The 19,667-nt window shown below is 40.8% G+C and overlaps 1 protein-coding gene across 1 annotated transcript in view; it reads left to right on the top strand.

Moving 5' to 3' along the window:
- Positions 1 to 8,253: 8,253 nt before the first annotated feature.
- plekhh3 (pleckstrin homology, MyTH4 and FERM domain containing H3) overlaps positions 8,254 to 19,667 on the top strand; it is a 36,957-nt gene continuing 25,543 nt past the window's right edge. Inside the window, exons 1-2 of the mRNA XM_006798218.3 lie at positions 8,254 to 8,856; positions 15,165 to 15,220. Of these exons, the coding sequence (XP_006798281.2) occupies positions 8,722 to 8,856; positions 15,165 to 15,220 (191 nt within the window). The 5' untranslated portion in view covers positions 8,254 to 8,721. The remainder of the gene's footprint in view (positions 8,857 to 15,164; positions 15,221 to 19,667) is intronic.

The raw sequence follows: 19,667 nt of genomic DNA, 5'->3' as shown, positions 1-19,667 counted from the left end.
TAAAAAGGACATGTGCTATAAGGGTACGAGCGCAAAGGCACGCTTCAGAATTTCTCACAAATACAATTACACTGTCGAGCCCATAGCCAAGGGCATATAAACACACATTTACGCATAAACAAGGGTCATGCCTAGATGTTTCCAAGAGATAATTTTGCTGACCTGTTACCATAGAATAACACTGTCATGAGGATGGATGGAAGGATCTGGAAAGGTTTCTATGGTAAGCGCTGTCTTTATTTGTGTGTAGCTGATATGTTAACGCAAAACAGATGTAAATAATGCTGATGGTGTCTGGTTTTCAAATGTTTGCCAGAAACCTGATAATTCAGCAAGACAGTCAGACACTGATGAGACAGGTGTTTATTTTTATCCCAAACTATGGGAACCTGGTGTCCCTCCATACTGGTGGGTAAAGTGCTGTAAACAGAGCAATTAAGACAGCTTCCTTTCAGGTGTCCATACACTAGTATGACCTCCTGCTGGTGAGGGCTAAAAGTGAGCCCAGCGGGGGATTTGCAAACTAGTACAGGGGTCCTGGAGGCTCTCCCCCAGTGTTAGCTCAAGACAGCTGCCACAACCTCTTTAACCACTCACACCAAAAGTGGATGCACCAGCTCAATTAACAAAACTAGAAGCAAAGGAAGCACTTTGTCCAAAGTAACAGAGCCCATCATTTAGTTTTTGCAAAGCTCAAAAATTAGATGTTTTTTTTTTTTTGTTCTTGCTAAATCTGTGCAAGCATCTCAGTTCAAAGAAAAATTCGGTTTTTGAGAGGTTGTGTAGAGGCTATGAGTGCATTCTGGGAGAATATAGTTGACTTGCAACTTGATTTTGCTAAGAAAAAAATCTGTCAAAGGGTCAGCAAAGAAAACTTGTGATTTTTGGCTTTCTCTTTTCTAAAGATTAGAAAAAATAAAGTAAAAGAGTGATTAGTGAGCTCTAATGGTGCTGGTGAGTAGATGTGGCTGCTTTTGGACAGAATCTGACTAGTGCGTTCCTCCATGTTTATAGTTTTAATGCTGTTTAAGGAATAATGTGGTCATGGAATCATGAGAGTGGTATAGATTCTGTTGAAATTTCAACAAGCAAAATGTGTTACACAACCTGTGTTTGAAGTATTTGAAGTATTTATTCAGTATTTCAGTATTTATCTTTTCATGCAATCAATCACCAGCAACACTTCAGACACAAGCTGTGCAGTCCTGTCAAAGATTCAATGTCAGGGGTTTCCAGGTCAACCCAGCATGCACCGTGTACTATACTTAGCTAGGCTGATAGGACCCATGTAGAACCGTAAGCACTGCAGTTCCACACTTGATCAACATTTACATTACCCCTTTAAAATCCAATTCTCCTATTGTTTTGTTTTGTTTTTTATATATATTTTCTATTTATAGGTCTTGTAACCTTTCTGTATTACTACAGTATCTGTATTGCTTAGCAAATACCGTATAAAAGACATAGCACTTGAAGATTAGAGTACATGTAGTTTATATTCTGTTTTAATGTACTTTTGTCCCTTCACTTTGAAAGAAGAAAAGGACTGATGCCAAGGGACAACATCTGTTGCGCTCCGTGAACCGTTTTTGCACAAATAGGGACCTATATTTGTGAATACACACACCTGCGCATGTCTTCAAATTTGATTTAAAGACAGACGAGACAGGTTGGTATAAACACAATGACAAGTCCACAAAGACAACAGTGCAGGCTCCTGCATTGGGTTTAAATACCATGAGCAGCTGTGGCCTGAGTTACATGGAGTCGAGACACTTTTGTTTCTGATGTTTGCTGCCAACACGGCACACACGCAGAAGTTCACATATAGGCACGTGTATAGCCTCAGTGAGTGATACACACTCCTTGGCTGTATTTCCCTCACGAAGCAAACAAGCCGCAGTATTTAGTCTGCCTCCCAGTTTGTTTGCCCACTGTCTTTTTTTCCTGTGTTGCACTGCCTCGGGCTTTGTTTAATCTGAAACTGTCTGTAGTAAATGACAGTTGCAGCTGGAAGGATGATGAGTGAGGATGAAAAGGGTTTATGCCAAGTCACAACGTATAAAGGTGGTCAGGTTGGCTAACCAACAATGTTTCTGTGCTTGTTTTTAAAAAGTGGCAACTGAATGCTTCTCTCTTTGGCTAAAAAAGACACCGGAAAATACTCCAGTAATTGCAATAGCGCAATTGCTAATTCTCAAGGCCTGTTTTTCTTCAACGTTCTGCCAAACCCTCTCTACAATACACTTTGCTATGCATGCACACACTCTTTAAATATCTGACTAGACATGCAAAGTGTGTCCTTCCCTTCCACAGCTCAGCTCTGTAGAGCTGAGCTCCAGTAAAGTACCTTTGGCAGTGAGGTTACAGAACAACTTGTCCCCTCAATGCTGGGCCCCACTCCACTCACAGCTTCTAGGTGGGGTGGGGGCTAGGGCATCTGATGGGCAGCCAAAGCAAGGGAGGGCTATTTCTTGCAATGTAGTGTATAAAGTAGCCTATTTAATACTAAAACCTTAATCACTGGGGGGAAAAGACTGAAATATCCTACCTCTTAGGATCATAGACTGCACTGCTTCCTGTTAAGAAACATCATTAGTTATGAGAGATCATTAGTAATGAATATAAATGGATGCTAATGATGAACTTGAGTGAACGAGCCTAGCCAGAGGCCAGGCCCATTGGGACTTTGTGGTATACAGTGTGTGTTTGTGGTAGGGGGAGGTGCAGAAATAAAATACAGCCCTGGTCCTCCTCACAGGGTTCACCCTCTCTACCCATGAATGTTGCTCTTGGAGGTCATGGCACCTAGCAACAGCTTGGCTCAAGCCCTGAAGGAAACACGAGACAACACATGGAGGGACGCCCGTGTGTTGTCTCAAGCACACACAGTTTATTTAGTAAGGCACAGTTCCTTAAATGCAAACAGATTAATCAAACTTTGTTACGATACAGCAGTGGGTTCAGGTGAGTGCAATATGTGGTGATGTGTGGGCTAATGCTGCCAGACTAAGGAAAGAAAGAACCAGTAGGGTGTTAATTAGCATCCCAACTAATGCAAACAAGTTGTAAACTCACGTATTTACCTTAAGGCCAGGTTAAATTTTTGTGTTTTACCCTCTTCTTTGTCCCTCTGCTTTAAACTGAAATATAGAAATGTCTCAAATCCCTTACCTTGTTCTTTTTCAGGTGAGCCAATGAATCGCAGACCTCCACTCTTTGTAGCATCATCGTATATTTGATTTCCTCCTAATAGAATTCAATACCCATTTATTGAAACGTTTAGCTTCTGAGAGATCCTGTTTACAGAAGTGTGGAAAATCCCAAATTCACAGGAGTGTGCAATTATTTTCTTCTGCAAAAACATCCAGATACATACTGACAAACAGGACCAAAGGAATTGAAGTTTACTCAGTTGCTCTGTGAAGGGCCACTGCTCAGACTGAGGGAAAGCAGTGGGCACTTTTTCCATATTCAGTAATTATACTGCTTGTACTTGTAAGAGCTGCTCTCGAGGCTGATCTCTAAACACAGGAAGCAAGAGCAAGCCCTTGCACAGATGCACAGGACTGGACTATTTTACAAACAGCAGATTGTTTCCATTGATTCCGCAAATCCTGATGACACGTCTATGGTGACTACCAACCAACCCATTCTTAAAATGCAGAGTAATTTATTTCCATCAAATAAGTGTTAGAATATGCATACATGTGCCTCTGTGCCAAAGCACGTCTTTTTTTGCAAATGTATATGCTTAAGAACAGAAATTCAAGTTTGCACAGACACCACTAATGCAACGCAGGTTCAGATTTTGGCAATGTGTCATCTATTCTGCATTCAGCATACTTTCACACAGTCGGCATCCAAAAATAGCTGAAGGACTCTGGTTCTCTGCCCAGCCTTCTTAACTGTCAATATGTTATCTTCTCCCTCACTCTAACACTCACAGTGTTTAACCTACTGTATCATTGACTTCCAGACACCAAAAGTTTATAATAAATTATTTCAATTTGGATAGTCCCAAGTACGGGATGATAAAGGTTTTAGAAAAACTATGGAAAAAAATAGAGGACAGAGGGAGAGCGTGATTGTCCTGTACGATTAAATTGTTAACAGCAAGTAAGAAGATACGTTCAGCACAACTATTTGAGGAGTCTTATTGGCTTTTTTTTACCTCTTCTTTGATGTAAAAATACCAGATACTATGAGGGCATATCTCTGCTTGTTTGTATTGTCAGATGTTGTGTCTATTCTTCAGTTGCCCTGGCTGTTTATCCACTCCAGTTGACTATTGATTTTTATCAGTCTCCCATCTTTCTCTATGCCTCTTTGATTCCAGTACATCCCCTCCTCATTTGTTTTTTGATGACAGTTAGTGATAACCACATTTCTGCTATCATGTCTGCTCTTATTTACATTTTCACCAAAGCGGAGGAATGCATGCTTTTCAAATATAATTACTAAGTACAGTAAAGTCTGAAGAATTTAAACAGTGAATCAGCAATGTTACAGTTAAAAGCATTCATTGATCTGATGGAATGAATAATGGTGTCAATATATCTAAATACCCAGATTGAAATCTTTCTAACATCTAGTTGACAGAAGCTGCTGTATAAAAAAAGACCCTTAAAATCACTTTAATAGACTGTGATGTTTCTTGCACATTTTCCATACTTGGTACTTGCGACACATGCTTCAGGTATAGAATATCACCCTGTCTCTTAAAACATGAGAATCATTGTTGCGAAACGATATCCATCCATTGCACAAGTTTTGCTGTCAGTTAATGCATTGACAGGTTGAACCGGTGCACAGTAATCTTGAGTGCCGAGGGTCACTGTAACGAAGCCAGGAAAGAAAGGGAAACGGGGAGGGGTTAACTGGGGCGAGAGGGTCAGAAGTTGAAGCCAGGAATGTTTTCTCTAGCCTTGCTTGTCACTGATACGATCGTGTACACCATGCAGTCCCCAGGAACAGATGTACCCACAGCCAGGGTTAGAAACACTTCCTTACCTGTGGCATCTGTAACACTGTTAAACACTATCTCTGAAGTACTGTAGAACAGGAAAGGGTAAGAAGATACTTGACATGGCGTGGGTGTGAGCCCAGGTGTGCACCTAAGAATCCCACTGTCTCTCTTGTTTAATGTTTGATGCAGAATTTGGTTAACAAATCTTTTAACAAGGCCCCCTGTGACTGGATGTTCTACAGTTAAAACCAGATCCTCAGGTATGCCAGGTATTCTAGTGACTTTATTATTCATTTTTGAGTTCTCGTCCATCTATATTTTCACTCATTTTTTGTACATAAACAACTTTTCTGTCACAAGTAATCTCATGCACTGCTGGATATTTCACAGTTTGAAGTTGAGGTCAACCGGCCCAGGGCTTTACAGAAGCCTATCCCATTACATGGGCTAACAGCCATCAAACAGCAGTCCTCTGTCCTCTAACCTGCAGCCTAAACTTTTGGTCACCCTAAGCACACAGGACTGGTGTCAAAGGGGTTGGTGCCACAGCAGGATGAGGGTTAAGTTCAATGCTGAATACAGCAGGGAGGAAATCCTGTCTGAGTCACGAGTCAGGGCCACAGAGGGTGAGTTCCAATCCTAAATCCTTACGTGGGGGCTGTCAGATAAACTTTGACCTTGGACCTGACAGAAGGTGCAATTTACCAGATGCGGAGTAGCTTTCATATACAGATATAGAGCTTCTTACTGTTTGCTCTGTGTGCCTAGAGAGCCCTTTGAATGTTCGAATTAAACCTCAAAAGCAGAAAGCTCTTGAAACATATCAAAAGATTTTATCAATCATCACTCAGAGAAGAAAAAAAACAACAAAAAAAAACATAACAACCACCCAAATGTGAATCATGCAAGGAGCTTTTTGGCAGGCCAGACTTCACATCTCTTTCTGTTGACAATCAATTTGTTTCACCAACATATGAGTCTGGCTGTGATGCGGGCAGCAGTGAAACAGGATCCTGCAGGCAGACACTCAAAGGGGAAAGAGTGAGAGACAGAGAGAAGGAAAGAAAAGAGGGAGAGGCAGAAAGAGAAGGGAACAGCACTCTGCTCTGCTCTGTCTCTTGATGTGTGTGATTTGTGTCTACTCTACGTCTCAGTTGGAAACCCCATATGCCAATTTCAACAAATGGTGTTGTGAGAAGTTGGAGGCAGGAAGTGTGTGTGTGTGTGTGTGTGTATCTTGGGGATGGGGGTAGTGATTATGGGGGTGGGGTTGAAGGGTGGAGGACTGAAAAGAAAAGACTGAGGAGAAGTAAAAGAGAAATGTCCCTTCATGTACCTGCAAGAAAACCAAATTCACACAGTGCTTTAAAAGCAACATCACATTTTACTCGTTGTCACAGAGACACAAGGAAATACTGCAGCTCCACTACATCTAGCAGCTGCATTCCATCACATTTTCAGATTTCAATGACTACCCTGTTACTCCAGGTTCACACTTTCCTCTCCTCTGCCATCTTGAGGCCAGCCAGCTTGGCTTCCGTTCAAACTGGGAGCCCTACCAAATCATCTGCCCTACTCCTGATCTGGTTCCTCAACCTGACACACTGTATCGGGTTATCTTGTGTCTATCCAAGTATGCGTGCGTGAGTGTGTGAGTGCATATATGCATACGTGCTAATAGAGAATCGTGTGTCGTCTCTTGGAAGGGGGAAAAGAGAGGAGGCGGATGGAGATAGTGAAAGATACTGAAAGACTGGGATAAAGTTTGTATGACACAGAATAGAAATTTTCAGATTGCTGCTTTTTTTTGCTGATTTTGTACCAAATTAAAAAAAAAAAAAAACTAATTGCAGATCATATTTGGGTTAAGTTTTTTACTGATATTTGAAAAAAATTATGCTGTAATACTTTTAGTCTTTCTTTTCTACTTCAGCTCTTTCAGAAACCATACACGGAGGAAGGGTTTTTCTCTTTTTTCACTTTACTAGCGTGGGCTGAGAGAGAGGGCTCTAAAAATAAAACATATGTTCCTCCAGGTCTGTGGGAGCAGAGGCCCCCAAGCGTATTGTTTTGGGATATGGGGGAGGACAGGGAGGATCTGGCCTTGAGAGCGATACTAAGAGAAAAGCTATGGCTTTCGGGAAAAGAAACATTCTCTTCTGTGTACTAATATATGCTATCTTTTTTTGCAGTTTGTCAAAACAAAACTTAAAATGAAACCAGTTTGCTTCCTTTCCTCTTTCCTTTTTGACAGTGGGAGATTGGGTAAAGAGGTGGCTAGGCTTACGGTCCATAATGCTAAGGTGAAAATGTGACCCCATAAGCCTTCTTATTGATTTTTCAAAGCCCCAAGGGAGAATGCAGAGTGCAGAGGTTAAAAGTATCTGAAGTAGTGATGTTCCTTTGTGCTCACAGTGCAAAAAATTACCCTTAGTTCGTATGTACTGCATTTGAGAACTGAATGAAAGAAGTATACCTATTGAGCCGATGTGGGTGAACCAGCTGCTGGGAGCTCTACTTGGTGAGGAATGAGTTAAAGCCAAAAGTGTGTGGGGGAAGTCTACACTGAGCAGCAAAGGGGAAATGAAGGCATATTAACGGAGAAATAGCCATGAGTGCTGAGGGGGCTGGATCTGTCACGTGTCTAGTTTTAGCACCAGTGCTCCTGCCTCCTACTGCTGCAGTTTTGTGGATTTCAGTAAAGTATAGCATAGAGAGCAAAGTAAAGAGAGTGTGAAAGATTCCTAATTATACAAACATGACACTGACATAATGTAGCGTAACACTAACAAGTCTGTGAAGAATTTTGTCATGATTTTAGCATATTACTATTTTGTAAAATGTCATCTTAAAATACACTTAACGGTCATTTAGAAGTGTATTATTAAGATACTTATGATTTTGTGTCCTTATTCAATATATTCACAGACTAAACTGGCTGCTGAGACATAATGAGTGTCTGTATAAATACTACAAATACTACATCAGAGAGATTTATGAGCGGTTAAAGACACTATCCCTACAAGTGAGCACTAGAGACAGTCAATATTGGAATATTATAATACATCATGTTGATTCTGGATGATTTGATTACTGTCATCTACCACAGGACATGTGACGCTGTGGATGATGTTTGCTTTGAGAGGCGTGCACCGTGGGCGTGGTATCCCGGGGAGTGTCTGTGTCCAGCCAATAGCGCAGTAGAGCTGAAGTCGATGGGCGTGGTCTAATTTCCCACACGGTCCTGTCCAAGCAGCAGCACGCTTTTGTTCAAACTCTGGACTCAGACATCGCTGAGGTACACTTCCAGGTTACTCGCTGAATGTGAGCAAAAAATGCTGATCTCAATAGCGGTGCTGCTGCCAGGGTTACTCACACTGGTGTTTTTCACTTAAAGTACCAGGTTGGGATAACTTTGAGTTTTGCTGCGCCTCGGTTTTGTGAAGTCTAAAGCAGGGTATTGCGAATGAAGCAGCTGGAGCTCTGAAAGCGGTGGAGGATTTTCCTTTAACCACATCTTTGTGTTGGAGAACGGTTGCTGTCATGTACACTTACTAGACATTTAATGTTCCTTTACATAAAGGAAGAAAATAAGCTTATGCGTTCCATCACCCTCCTCGCCGGAGATCTATGGAGAGGATTTTCTGTATGCGCTCACGCAGCTTTTGGAGTTACTTACGGTCGAGACGACACCGTGAATGTTAAATTTACCGACCTGGATAGAAGAAGACGACACACTTAACCTGATTTGAATGCCTTTGCAAGGAGTTTGCTGGTTTCTGTGCTGCAGGCAGGGCTTCAGTTTGCTCGGACGGGACTATGGGGAGAAAGAGGAGGAAGAATCTTTTGAATTGCGCAACAAGGAGGACTTGACTCCCAATGGACGGGTAAAAACTTACCACCTGCACTAGAACAGCTTCAGAGCACCAATAAATGAATAGCATGTTTTTAATGAATGCCCACACTACATTTAAAATATCAGTATTGGTTTTAAAAACTGCTCAGTTCATCCTACACTGGAAATTCAACGAAAAGAATGTTAGTTCAGTGTTTGAAAGGGATTTCACTTGGAAAACTACTGTCCTGTGCACAAGTCTTGAGTCACCCTTTACTTTAGCGTAGGTGCAACGGTTCATTTGTACAAACATATACATGCAGTATACAAGGCAGAGACAGACTGTTTAAATATAACAAGCTTAAAAGTCAATATTTGGTATGATCAATTTCCTTCTTTAAAGCAGTCTGAACACTCTCAGCCAAGCTTTCTTGTAATTTCTTGAAGTAGTTCTCAGGAATAGTTCTCTTCTTCTTAAAGGTCTTTGGCTTTGTTCTCTGTCAAGATGATCCCACTCCACTAATGTTGAGGTCTGGGCTCTGGGGAGGCCAATCCAAGGCAGACTGTGTTCCTTATATGCTTTACCTGCATTGGTAGTGTGTTTGAGATAATTCTCATGCTGAGAAATTAGGTCAGTTGCCAAGTAAACACTTTCCTGATGGTATTACATGGTGGAACAAAATATGTTTGTACTTTTCTGTAGTTGTGAGTCCATCAGTTTTGATAAGAGCCACAAACCATGACAGAGCCTCCACCGTGTTTTGCTTTAGGCATTCACTGTACCTCTCTCCTGGCCTTTTCCATATGTGCTGATGAACCCAACATTTCAAATTAAGATTCATCACTCCATGAGACCTGTTTGAGTCTAGTTTTTGTCATTTGGCCTTTTGTCCTGCTTTCCTTTTGCTAAAATGGCTTCATGGCAGCTGCCCTTCCTCTGAAATCAATTCCGAAGTTTGGTGAACAGTAGATCAATCAACCAAGGGTCCTGATGCTTTTCTCTGGTCCTGTGTCAGATCTTTGTTTTGTTTTTTAGGGTTTCTTTAGGCTTTTAGCCTCTACTTGTCAAGTTTTTCTTGCGTGCTATACAGGACATACAGAATGCCATTCCCATTTCGGCTAACAGCTCTTTGGGAATCACCTTGTTGGTGCAAAAATGCTTTTTTATGTCTGTCAAATGGGCATCTTTGGCTGAAAATGAGCACATACAAGGACTGGACTGAAAATGACTGAAAAAGCAGCCAATGTCCAAATAAAAGTTTGAAAGACATTAAGACCTATTACTAAAGACCACTTAAAAATTACCAAGAGGCTCTGGCTTCTTGTGAGCAAAATATTAATAAATTAGACTTTTGCACAGTACTGTACATATAGGTTGGAAATTCAGGGTATGATAAAGAATTTATCATGCTCCCGTTTATGGCATTATGTCCAGTGAAGTGGTGAGCTACAGTGTTCACGTGCGAGTTTAGATACATTTTCACTGTTAACCTGGTTTGTCTGTTCAATACAAGCCTCTAAAACTGATGCATGACACAGAATCTACTGATCCTTAGTTTAACGTTTAGGTTTGTGTGGTCTTTGAGGCCTGGGCAACATTGAGCAATCCCACATGCACACACTCTCTGATGTAACTTGTCGAACTCGGTGTTGAACTGATCCTGTGTATTTGGCCTCCCGTTTGCTCAGTGGCAAATAAGACTGTGGCCTTGTATTCTCTGTAATGTTAGTCATCTGATCAGCCACAGAGAGTTCAGCATTGTCCACCCACTTGTAAGGGGGCATTGTTGCCTTGCATTAAGGTAGGCTCTTTCTGTACAACCCCACATGCAGCTCTTAATGTAAAGTGTCCCAGGAAAAAAAATGCTCTCAAATATTTGTTAGGATTTTGTGCCTTTCCAAACACCGGCTCTTTTTTTTAAATCATATTTTTAGACTTTGACTTCAGTGCACACTAAATAACATTATGTGCTGGTTGAAATTATAGGCACAGCTGTTTTGTGCTTCTGAGATAAACTTTACACCAACACTAAGCCTTTGCAGATGAAAGTAATACCACCTGGAGCCATTACTTGCAAATCCTGCTTATCTGTTTATTGCCCCCTTTGTGTTTTTGCAGCCAGCCAGTTATACACTACAGCAATTTGCATGTAAACGATGGAAACGGATAAGTTATACAAAGTTATTGGCTCAACAGAAATCTAACAGTTCCAAAAACCACCAGATAAGAGCAACATCTGTTACTCAGCATTATCCGAAGAGGTGTTGGTGTGTAGCACACACTATCTTGGTCATAATCTACCATCTGTTCTACCATTGGTGGTCAGAGGAACCCAACGGTGCTTCATATTTGCAATCAATACAAGATCACAGTTACATGTCCCAATGGAGATGGCTGATGGCCTTCTAAAGTGAGACACCGAGATCCTTTTTCCTCTAACTTTCCCGGATTCCCTCATTAAAATGCAACCTATGATCCATGTGCATAATTGTGCTCCTCTGGTGGCTTTGGTTTAATGTTTATTGAATTATAGCTTTTTCAGAGACTTGAATCCTGGCCTTTTTAAAAAATATAAAGATAACCAGAGTGCCGTTATTGACTGAACAAAAAGGAACTAAGTGAAGTCGTTGAGTCTAGTTTTTATTATAAGAATCCAATATGACTTATATAAGCTGATACATAACTGATAGTAACAGGGAACAGGAGAATTATGATTACAACTAAGTTGTTGCATTTTTGTTTTTCGTTTTTGAGAGTTGAACCAAGCCTACTGAACTCCTATAGTAATCAGAGAAAATAAAGGGCTTATTTAATGGCACATAGACTAACAGTCTTGTTCAAATGATGAGCTGAATACAAGACTATCCCAATAATGAAATGATACAGTGACATTTTAAAAGGTCAGCTCAAATTTGCAATCTATGCGAGAATAATTGTTTAAAAACAGCTTTTATTATTTCTGGCAGTTTAAAACTCCCCACTCTTAAGCTCATAATGCTGCTTTGTCTTTAGAGCTGCTGTATCCCCAACATTGATGTTACATCACCGATTAGTCTTGGCTCTATTGATTGCTGCTCGTAAATATTTATGAATATGAAAGGCATGACCTGAGTCATAAAGTATTTGCCTGTCTGTATTAATCTGAGTGATGTATTTTCTTTTGAGGGGCATTTTGTCTTAATCTATCATGTGGTTCGGCATGTTCAGTTTATCACCTTACTTGTAAATGGAAGGAATCAAATAGTTGACTGTTGTAATTCACAGTAACAATTGGCAGCAAAGCATTATTTTGCTCTTAGAGATCCTTCGCCTAATAATAAATCCCCCTCATGCGACGGAGTTATTTATTGACGCTTCCAGGCACTTGATGCATTTCAGCAAATCATGTTACCTCTTATTTTGTGCCACTCTGATTGTGACAGTTGTAATTCTGTTATCAATATCTTAAGCTGAGCCAATAATTAGGAACACAGCTGAAACTACTCCAATCTCACATCAGCTGGTCAATCTTAACTGTGTTACAGTCCCCAGAGTAGATCCAGTTGATACTGTTTGGTTTTCCATAATTTCTACCAAGGGGGGTGAGGTCAGTTGAAGGGTTGGTCTATAATGATTTCTAGGAAAGCCATCTGGGCTGTGTTCGATTATTAACCATCATTACATCATTAACCATCCAAAATCACGAGCTCCTGCATTGTTTTACAACATGCTGCCAGAAGACGCCATGATGTGTAGAAACTGAAGTACCAAAGCCATAGATGACACACTCTTCCTTGCCAGGACTTTTCTTACTGGCGTTGGGATCGTGAGTCAGTGCCAATGCTTATGTAGGCTTGGCCCTTGAGAGCACAGGGCTATGCCAAAACCTTTTCTCTTCATGTTTACAGTCGCCATTCAAAGAAACTACTCTTTAACAGCTGCCCAAACAGTCACACCAGGCTGAATGCCTCCAGTGTAGGAATACTTGGGCACTAATTTTAGGGCAGGATATCCGTCATTCTCTTTTCTTTCCATGTTTCCACTAAAACCATTATTCAGTATTTATGTAATATGTATGCAGTTTTACCAATAAACTACCACCACAGAGGTTTAGGCCCAGGCAGTTGTAAGTGTGGACTGGAGTACCGCAGTGCATCCTGTTGCTCGGAACAAACAGACACAGTCCTGCTTTGCTGAGAGCAGGTCCTATTAGCCATCCCTGCTGCCCTCTGCTTTCAGAGGTGTCACGGTACGCTGGTTTATATTTGGTTTCCGCTGCGTCTCTGCCTCACCACCTCGAGGCCACACATCTGGTCTTCAGGCCGACACTGGCTGAGCCCAAGCATTTTCTCATGGTTACTCAGCCTCCCAGGAGAGCTGAAGGGAGAGAGAAAGAGAAGGAGAGAATAAACTGGGAAAAGCGAGAGCGGAAGTCAGCCACGGAATGAACACATCACGGCATCTTTCCCTATTTCTCTTCAAGCTCTGCTCTAGTCTGGAATGATTCATACCCTGCCGTCCACAAAGAGAGATCTTTTGCCAGGGCTCTACATCGCACGCTATCCTTTTTCCTCACCCCACAGCCCATTAACTCTATTGGAAAGCATTTTTTTCAGTAAATTGTAAAGACTTGTGGGCAATGACTCAGACTATTTTGACTGTGCCTACCTGTCTTATTAGTTTACTGATTGTTTGATTAGTTGATATTATGAAATTATTGCTTTTATGTCACTGATTTTTATTAAGGGTTTCCTGTCATTGATGTCTGTCTAGATTTGTTTATTAGGCCTGTTGGCTTGGCTAAATGATTTACCATACACACACTGTCTGTTCATTTGTTCATATCAGTCTGGTTTGACATTTACAGTACTTCCCTCTGAGTTAAACATTAATGAGATCTCATTATCCAAACTGTAATCTTTTCCTTATTTGCATATGGGTCCGTCTGCCTTAAAAATATAACATAGAGTCCAAGCTAGCCTATAAATTTGCAGTTTATGTTTTCTTTGTTATTTTTGAACCATCTAAAAAGAAGCCTAGACTGTTTTGTGGGGCAATGGTTAAACTTAGGATAGTTTGCCCTGTAGTAAAGTGTGGTGTGTGAACTGTGAGGAGCCCAGAACTGACCTGGATAGTGTTTCAGGTAGGCCAACACCCCTGAGTTGGGTCAGGGCAGCCACAGGAGCTGGCTCAAGGCTGTGGTTCACAGAGACAACAAGTCAGGCCACAGGGACACACAGTGCTGCTCTGCACACCAGGGAATCTGTCCAAATTGCACACAGGCAAGCTGTCTGATGGGGTTTTCCAAGGTCAGGTTGGGAATCTAGGGGCCGGAGCACTGTGAAAGGAAACATCCTCTTCCATCTTCTGCTTCACAGGGGAGTCCTGGAATGAAAAGTTCATTGTTTCACCCATGAAATTTGATTTTACATGTCTGCCAGTGGTAGGCTCATTTTAGTCAGTAGAGGAACGAATTCCAATTTCCACACAAAACTAATGTCCAAGAAGGTGTTTATGTGATTTTTAAATGAATAGCTGGCTTGCAGTTTAATATCCATCCTTCTATCCATTCTTTTCTGTTTTTCCTTATCGCGGCTATCAGCCTATCCCAGCTTCAGTTTAATATTTAAGTAAATAATTAATCTGTTCATCAGATAATTATTAGGGCACAATAAATTTTACTAGGTAAAGTGCAGTTAATCAGGAAAACCTTGGGTCTTATTTAAGGCTTCTCATCTCTATCATAATCATTGCTATTGTTTGATTTTGTTTTCTGTCAATAACATAACCGTAAAGACTTTATCTTTACACTTATGTGTTTATCTTTAATGTAAAGATTCTCAAAGGCACTTTCTCAATGCAAGCTGTTATAATTAAGGCTAAAGGGTCTCTTTGTCTTTCTTGCTGTTTTTTCCCCTCAAACTCTCACAACTTATAGCAATCTACTCACAGATAGAAACAATAAATACAATTGTTCTGGCTGTCCATGCATTCTCAAAAACTGATGTTATTTTTAGGTTAATCTTCTTAGAGAAACGAATGGAGAGGAAAAAAAATCACTTTGGGTCGCGAATGTTGGGGTGCACTCAGCTTAAGCATGAAAAATTCCTCTGTTCCCATCACTTATATTAAATTAGCCTGTTTTGCATGCCATATTTCTCCCATCAAGTTTACTCCTTGCAAGTAAAAGCCAAGCATTACAGGAATAGCGCAGCTATGTGCTGAGGCTTGCCAGGAACAACTGCATGCCCTATTGTAACATGGCTCCTGAAGGCAAAGCATTGAAGGATCACTTCAAACTGTGGCCTATTTCTGAAGCTAAAGCAATGTCTGTGGTGCATGATTGTCGATTTACCCTTTTCTCTCTTTTCTGTTGACAGACTCCAGCTGAGGTGATTGTTTCTCAGCCATCTTGCACAGCCAATGGAACAAATGGGTAAGGAGATAAGAAGCCAATTTCACACTTGAACTTTGGTCAATTTTGGGAGATTTGGATCTGGACATTGTCCAGCATTGTCTGATTTTTGTCCTTTTTCACATGTAGCCAATAGCAAGAGATTGTACATGTCAGCTGCATTATCTGTATTGGAAATGGTCCATTTCCAATACAGCGTATATAGCTTCTGGGAAGAACATGCTGGAGACGGGGCATGTGACACCCAATCTCTCACTATGAATTCTCCAGGAAATTATATGCTCTATTATCACATGGGTTTGACTGGGCATTACATAGAACTGGCAGGGTAAAGTCCATTTTATGTCCAATTCGATTTGTTCCCCCATTCAGCTCGACTTGGTTGCAGGCTACAGTGCAAACGACAAGGGAAGTAGTAGTTCCGTCTTTTACTTGTATACTTCCTCTGAGCGCCGGGGATTTCTGTATATATCCGTAGGCGCATGTGTTAATACTTGATTTCTTTCAGTTCCTCTTCAGTATCTCATGGTGTTCTCATGTGTGCATGCAAGTGGTACAGAGTCATATGCATACTGACAGATGATCTGATATTTGGGATATGTGGTGATATTTGATTTCTTTTAGGTGAAATTAGTTTTCAGTCTTTCAAACTGGTTGAGCTTTACCATTAAGAAGTTAACCTGGCTGTTATTTGGGGTTTTATTTGCCAATAATTTTCCATTTGAAAATTTTAAAAGATGTCTGATGGAGGTTTTTGACATGTTTAAATTTCCAAACAATTGATTTTCATAGATAAATCGGGTGCATTCAAATAATGGGAACATTAAGGAAAACCATACATTTATTACACCCCCAACCTCCTGAGGCATTAATAGGTTGAATTTGTCTTATTTAAATTTCGGATATCTAGGTCATTGAGTCTCCTTTGCTATTGTAGTGTGCCCTGTCATTCGGCTAAGATATAAAGAGGTGTCTAAGGCCCTCAGAGGGAAAAAAAGAGATTATGGCTGCCTATGAACCCAGCATTATTCATTGTATCATAAGCGAAAAAGTGGGCTAAAATTTAAACAACTTGCAATTAGTCAACAACAGACTTCACCAGATAATTAGCTGATGAACAGACTATTTGTTGCAAACACATATACTATTGATGTCACAGTAAATGTTTTTACAATTAGACAAATATAGAACATATTGGACCTCTGTTAAAGACGTGTCTTTTCTGAATAGGCAAAACCTACAGTTTGTTAATGATTATATTCTGAAGACCAGGCCTTTTGCACAGACAAATCAAAGACTGGGTTGCTTGGCCACAGTGATGCTGGTTGATGTGCTATGTTTGGACCTGGGCAGCCTGCAGTCACAAATTTTGAACTATGACTCCTGCATCATATCAAAGGATACTTGAAGATAATGTGTGGCCAGCAGTCTTAAACAGATAAAACTTTAACTGGACCTTTCGACAGGTTTTCATCCTCCCTGCAAATCCACAGAAGAATGGCTGAATAAGCCCATTCAAATTCCTGATTGGAATCCCCTTCTGATCTTGTTTGGGGTTTTGAGTAGAAAAAAACAGTGCTAAGGATCGTACCACTGAATGAAGCGCAGTCAAGATTTTTAGCAAGCCTACACCAGTGTGTCATTATGAAAAATGCATACAAGAAGCTAATTATTTCTGCTAAAGGGAGCAATGCTAGTTTCTATGGCTTCCTGTATTTACTTTTTCCACAAAAGACAAGTAATTATTTTTCAGTTGGATTGAATTGATCTTATTTAAAGATATTGCTTCAAAAGGGATGAGATGTTTGCTTATCTGCATATGTGAATGGCAGAAGTTTTCCTGGGGTGTACTTACTTTTATTACATGGTTATATGTTAATCTTCATCTTAGATGACTTTCACCAATCACCCTTTCAATATCAGGGCATCTTACTGTAAATGAGATTCAAATGGCCATGTGGATTACAAGTTAATGCAAATGAGAGTCAAAAGTGATTCATGGAGGGCTTGATCCAGACTATTAGTGCATGGCTGTGATCTCAGACAGTGATGTAGCCAGGCTCTGCTTCTCTCTATCTCTGGCATCGTGCCCTTATCACCACCCCGTTCTCCCTTCCACAATCGTAACTGTACATCTGCCGACTCACAGGCAATGAATCACAAAGCTTGACTTGTAGGCCTATCGCCCATCACAAATGAACAGACGAGGATCTGCAGAAACTCTCAACAAGAATAGAGCTGTCCCAGGAAGTGGTTATGTGAGATGAAATATTTTGCTGTAGTCATACGTGACATGGTGTCTTTTGAGGCTTGAGGGGGGAAAAATAGGACGGAAAGAAGTAAGGACTGGGTGACTCAGTCCTGCCTCAACAGCACTCCTAAAAGAGGTGTGGCTCGGGTTCATGTGCGCGTGTGTGTGTGCATGTATGTCATTTCTGCACTGTTGTGGTCCGCATGGCATGATTAACTACTAGTTTGAAGAGACTGTGTGTTTGCCCGGCTGTAATCATCACAGTAAGTGCAAAGATTAGAGAGCATAGCGCTTGCTCATTACCTGGCCAATGAATGGACACACCCAGAAGTTCAGCTGTACGGAAGGAATGCCAAGTTAGGCTCTGATAAGCCAGAACTTTGCTATTTTAACAAATTGAGTCATATCAATTCATCTTTGTTGCATAAGAGGAGACGCAAGCACTGATTTACATCGGACTTTGACCAAACTATTGAATTGCACTGTGCACAAGGAAATGTTAATCTAAACAATTAGATGGAATAAAGGTGTGACTGTGATTAATTAGGGGATTTTTTTTTGTTAACATGGCTATACTCTGCTAATAAGCCGTGCTACAAGCCTGATGCATTAGCTGATTTCAGGGGGTCTCACAGAACCCATGCCTGCAACTTCCTAACATATTTCCTCAAAATTAATTGGACAAACTAACACAATTTGAAATGAAGTAACTGAAGACTATAAGCCGAGTAATTGTTTATGTGTTGTCCTTCCTTCCATAAAGATGATCTGCTAGGCCTTCACTGCAGCCACCTTTGGTTGCTGCTTGTTTATAGGTCTCTGCGTTCAATTTTGCATTTAATAACTGAAAAGCAGTTACTAAATACAAAGCGGGTTGAGATCAGAGGATGTTGACTGCATCATGAAAGAGTATCCTTCTTTTTGCCTTTAGAAACTCTTTGGTTGCTTTTGCCGTATGCTTCGGGTCTTTCTCCACCTACACTGTGAAGTGCTGTCTGATGAGTCTTGCAGCATATGTGTGAATTTGAGCAGAGTATACCCATGTGGACTTCAGAAATCATCCTGCTACTTGTATCAGCACCAATTGAATATTTAAAGATGGCCTCCTTGAATTGTATTTATATATCTTAATCAATCTCAATCATCAAGAAATCCCAGAAAGATGATTGCGTTCATCTGGACGTAGCGTTTCCAGTGAGAGAAACGTTTTTGCATTCATCCAAGCAACTTTTTTAGTCTCAGTTTCCCCAAACATATAAAAAGTCAATTTGCACAATGACCAAAACCAGCATCATTGCCTAACAATGGACCATGTGCTCAGTTTCAGCATCATTAATATGCAAATTGTCCTGACCGCTGAAGAAAATGTGTCCACGCTGAGGATCGGGGTCCCCAACGCAAACAGGAGGATTACTGTGAATTATACGTCAGTGAAACCAAACAACCTTAGCTACCTTGTCAGGCCAAGACTCCACAGTCTATTTACACTTACAGACCAGTGGCCACTCTTGAAATGATGAGGATGTACACATCCTGGACAGGGAGGAATGATGGTTTGAGCAGGGAGTCAAGGAGGGCATTTATGTGAAAAGGGAACGGCCATCTCTGGACAGAGGAGGGGGCCTAAGGGTAAATCCTTTACCATATTACAATACTATGATTGCAGCCATTTCTCATTTGTTAGTAGTCATGACAATTTGCATATTAACAATTGTGAAACTGACCTCAGGACACATTGGTAAGGCCCCAGTTGTTACTTTGCGTGCTGCCAGTAACTTCTTCAAAAGCAACTTCTGTTTTTGGTCATTGTTAAACCTGCAGTTAGTTGAGACTGCAGAGGTCACCTGGATGGGTAACAAAGTTCCTCTTGAGGTCTCGTGAATGGCTCCCAAGTAAAAGTCGAGTACTTGGAATCAACTCTAGATCTTTCATCTGCTTCATTTGTCATCGAATTACAAGGAAACGGATCGAACCTGGTCATGAAACTACGTATCACTCAACTGTCCAGTTGCTTTTGAAACTTTGAAAAATGGGAGACTGTATTAAAAAGGGCTGTAATTCCTAACCAGTTAATGCAATACTTTTGTTAATCTCCTAAAGTTAAAGTTGAAAATTTCCCAAAACCTACTTGGGTGGTGTGGAGACACAAAATTACATAAAAATGTTTAATTGTCCAAACATGGGTCTTCAGGCAGATGACACGAGGCCCTCCCTGTC

The sequence above is a fragment of the Neolamprologus brichardi genome, chromosome 4 (genome assembly GCF_056152115.1).
Source record: "Neolamprologus brichardi isolate AB-2024 chromosome 4, ASM5615211v1, whole genome shotgun sequence".
NCBI lineage: Eukaryota > Metazoa > Chordata > Actinopteri > Cichliformes > Cichlidae > Neolamprologus > Neolamprologus brichardi.
This window is presented reverse-complemented; position numbering and strand designations above follow the sequence as displayed.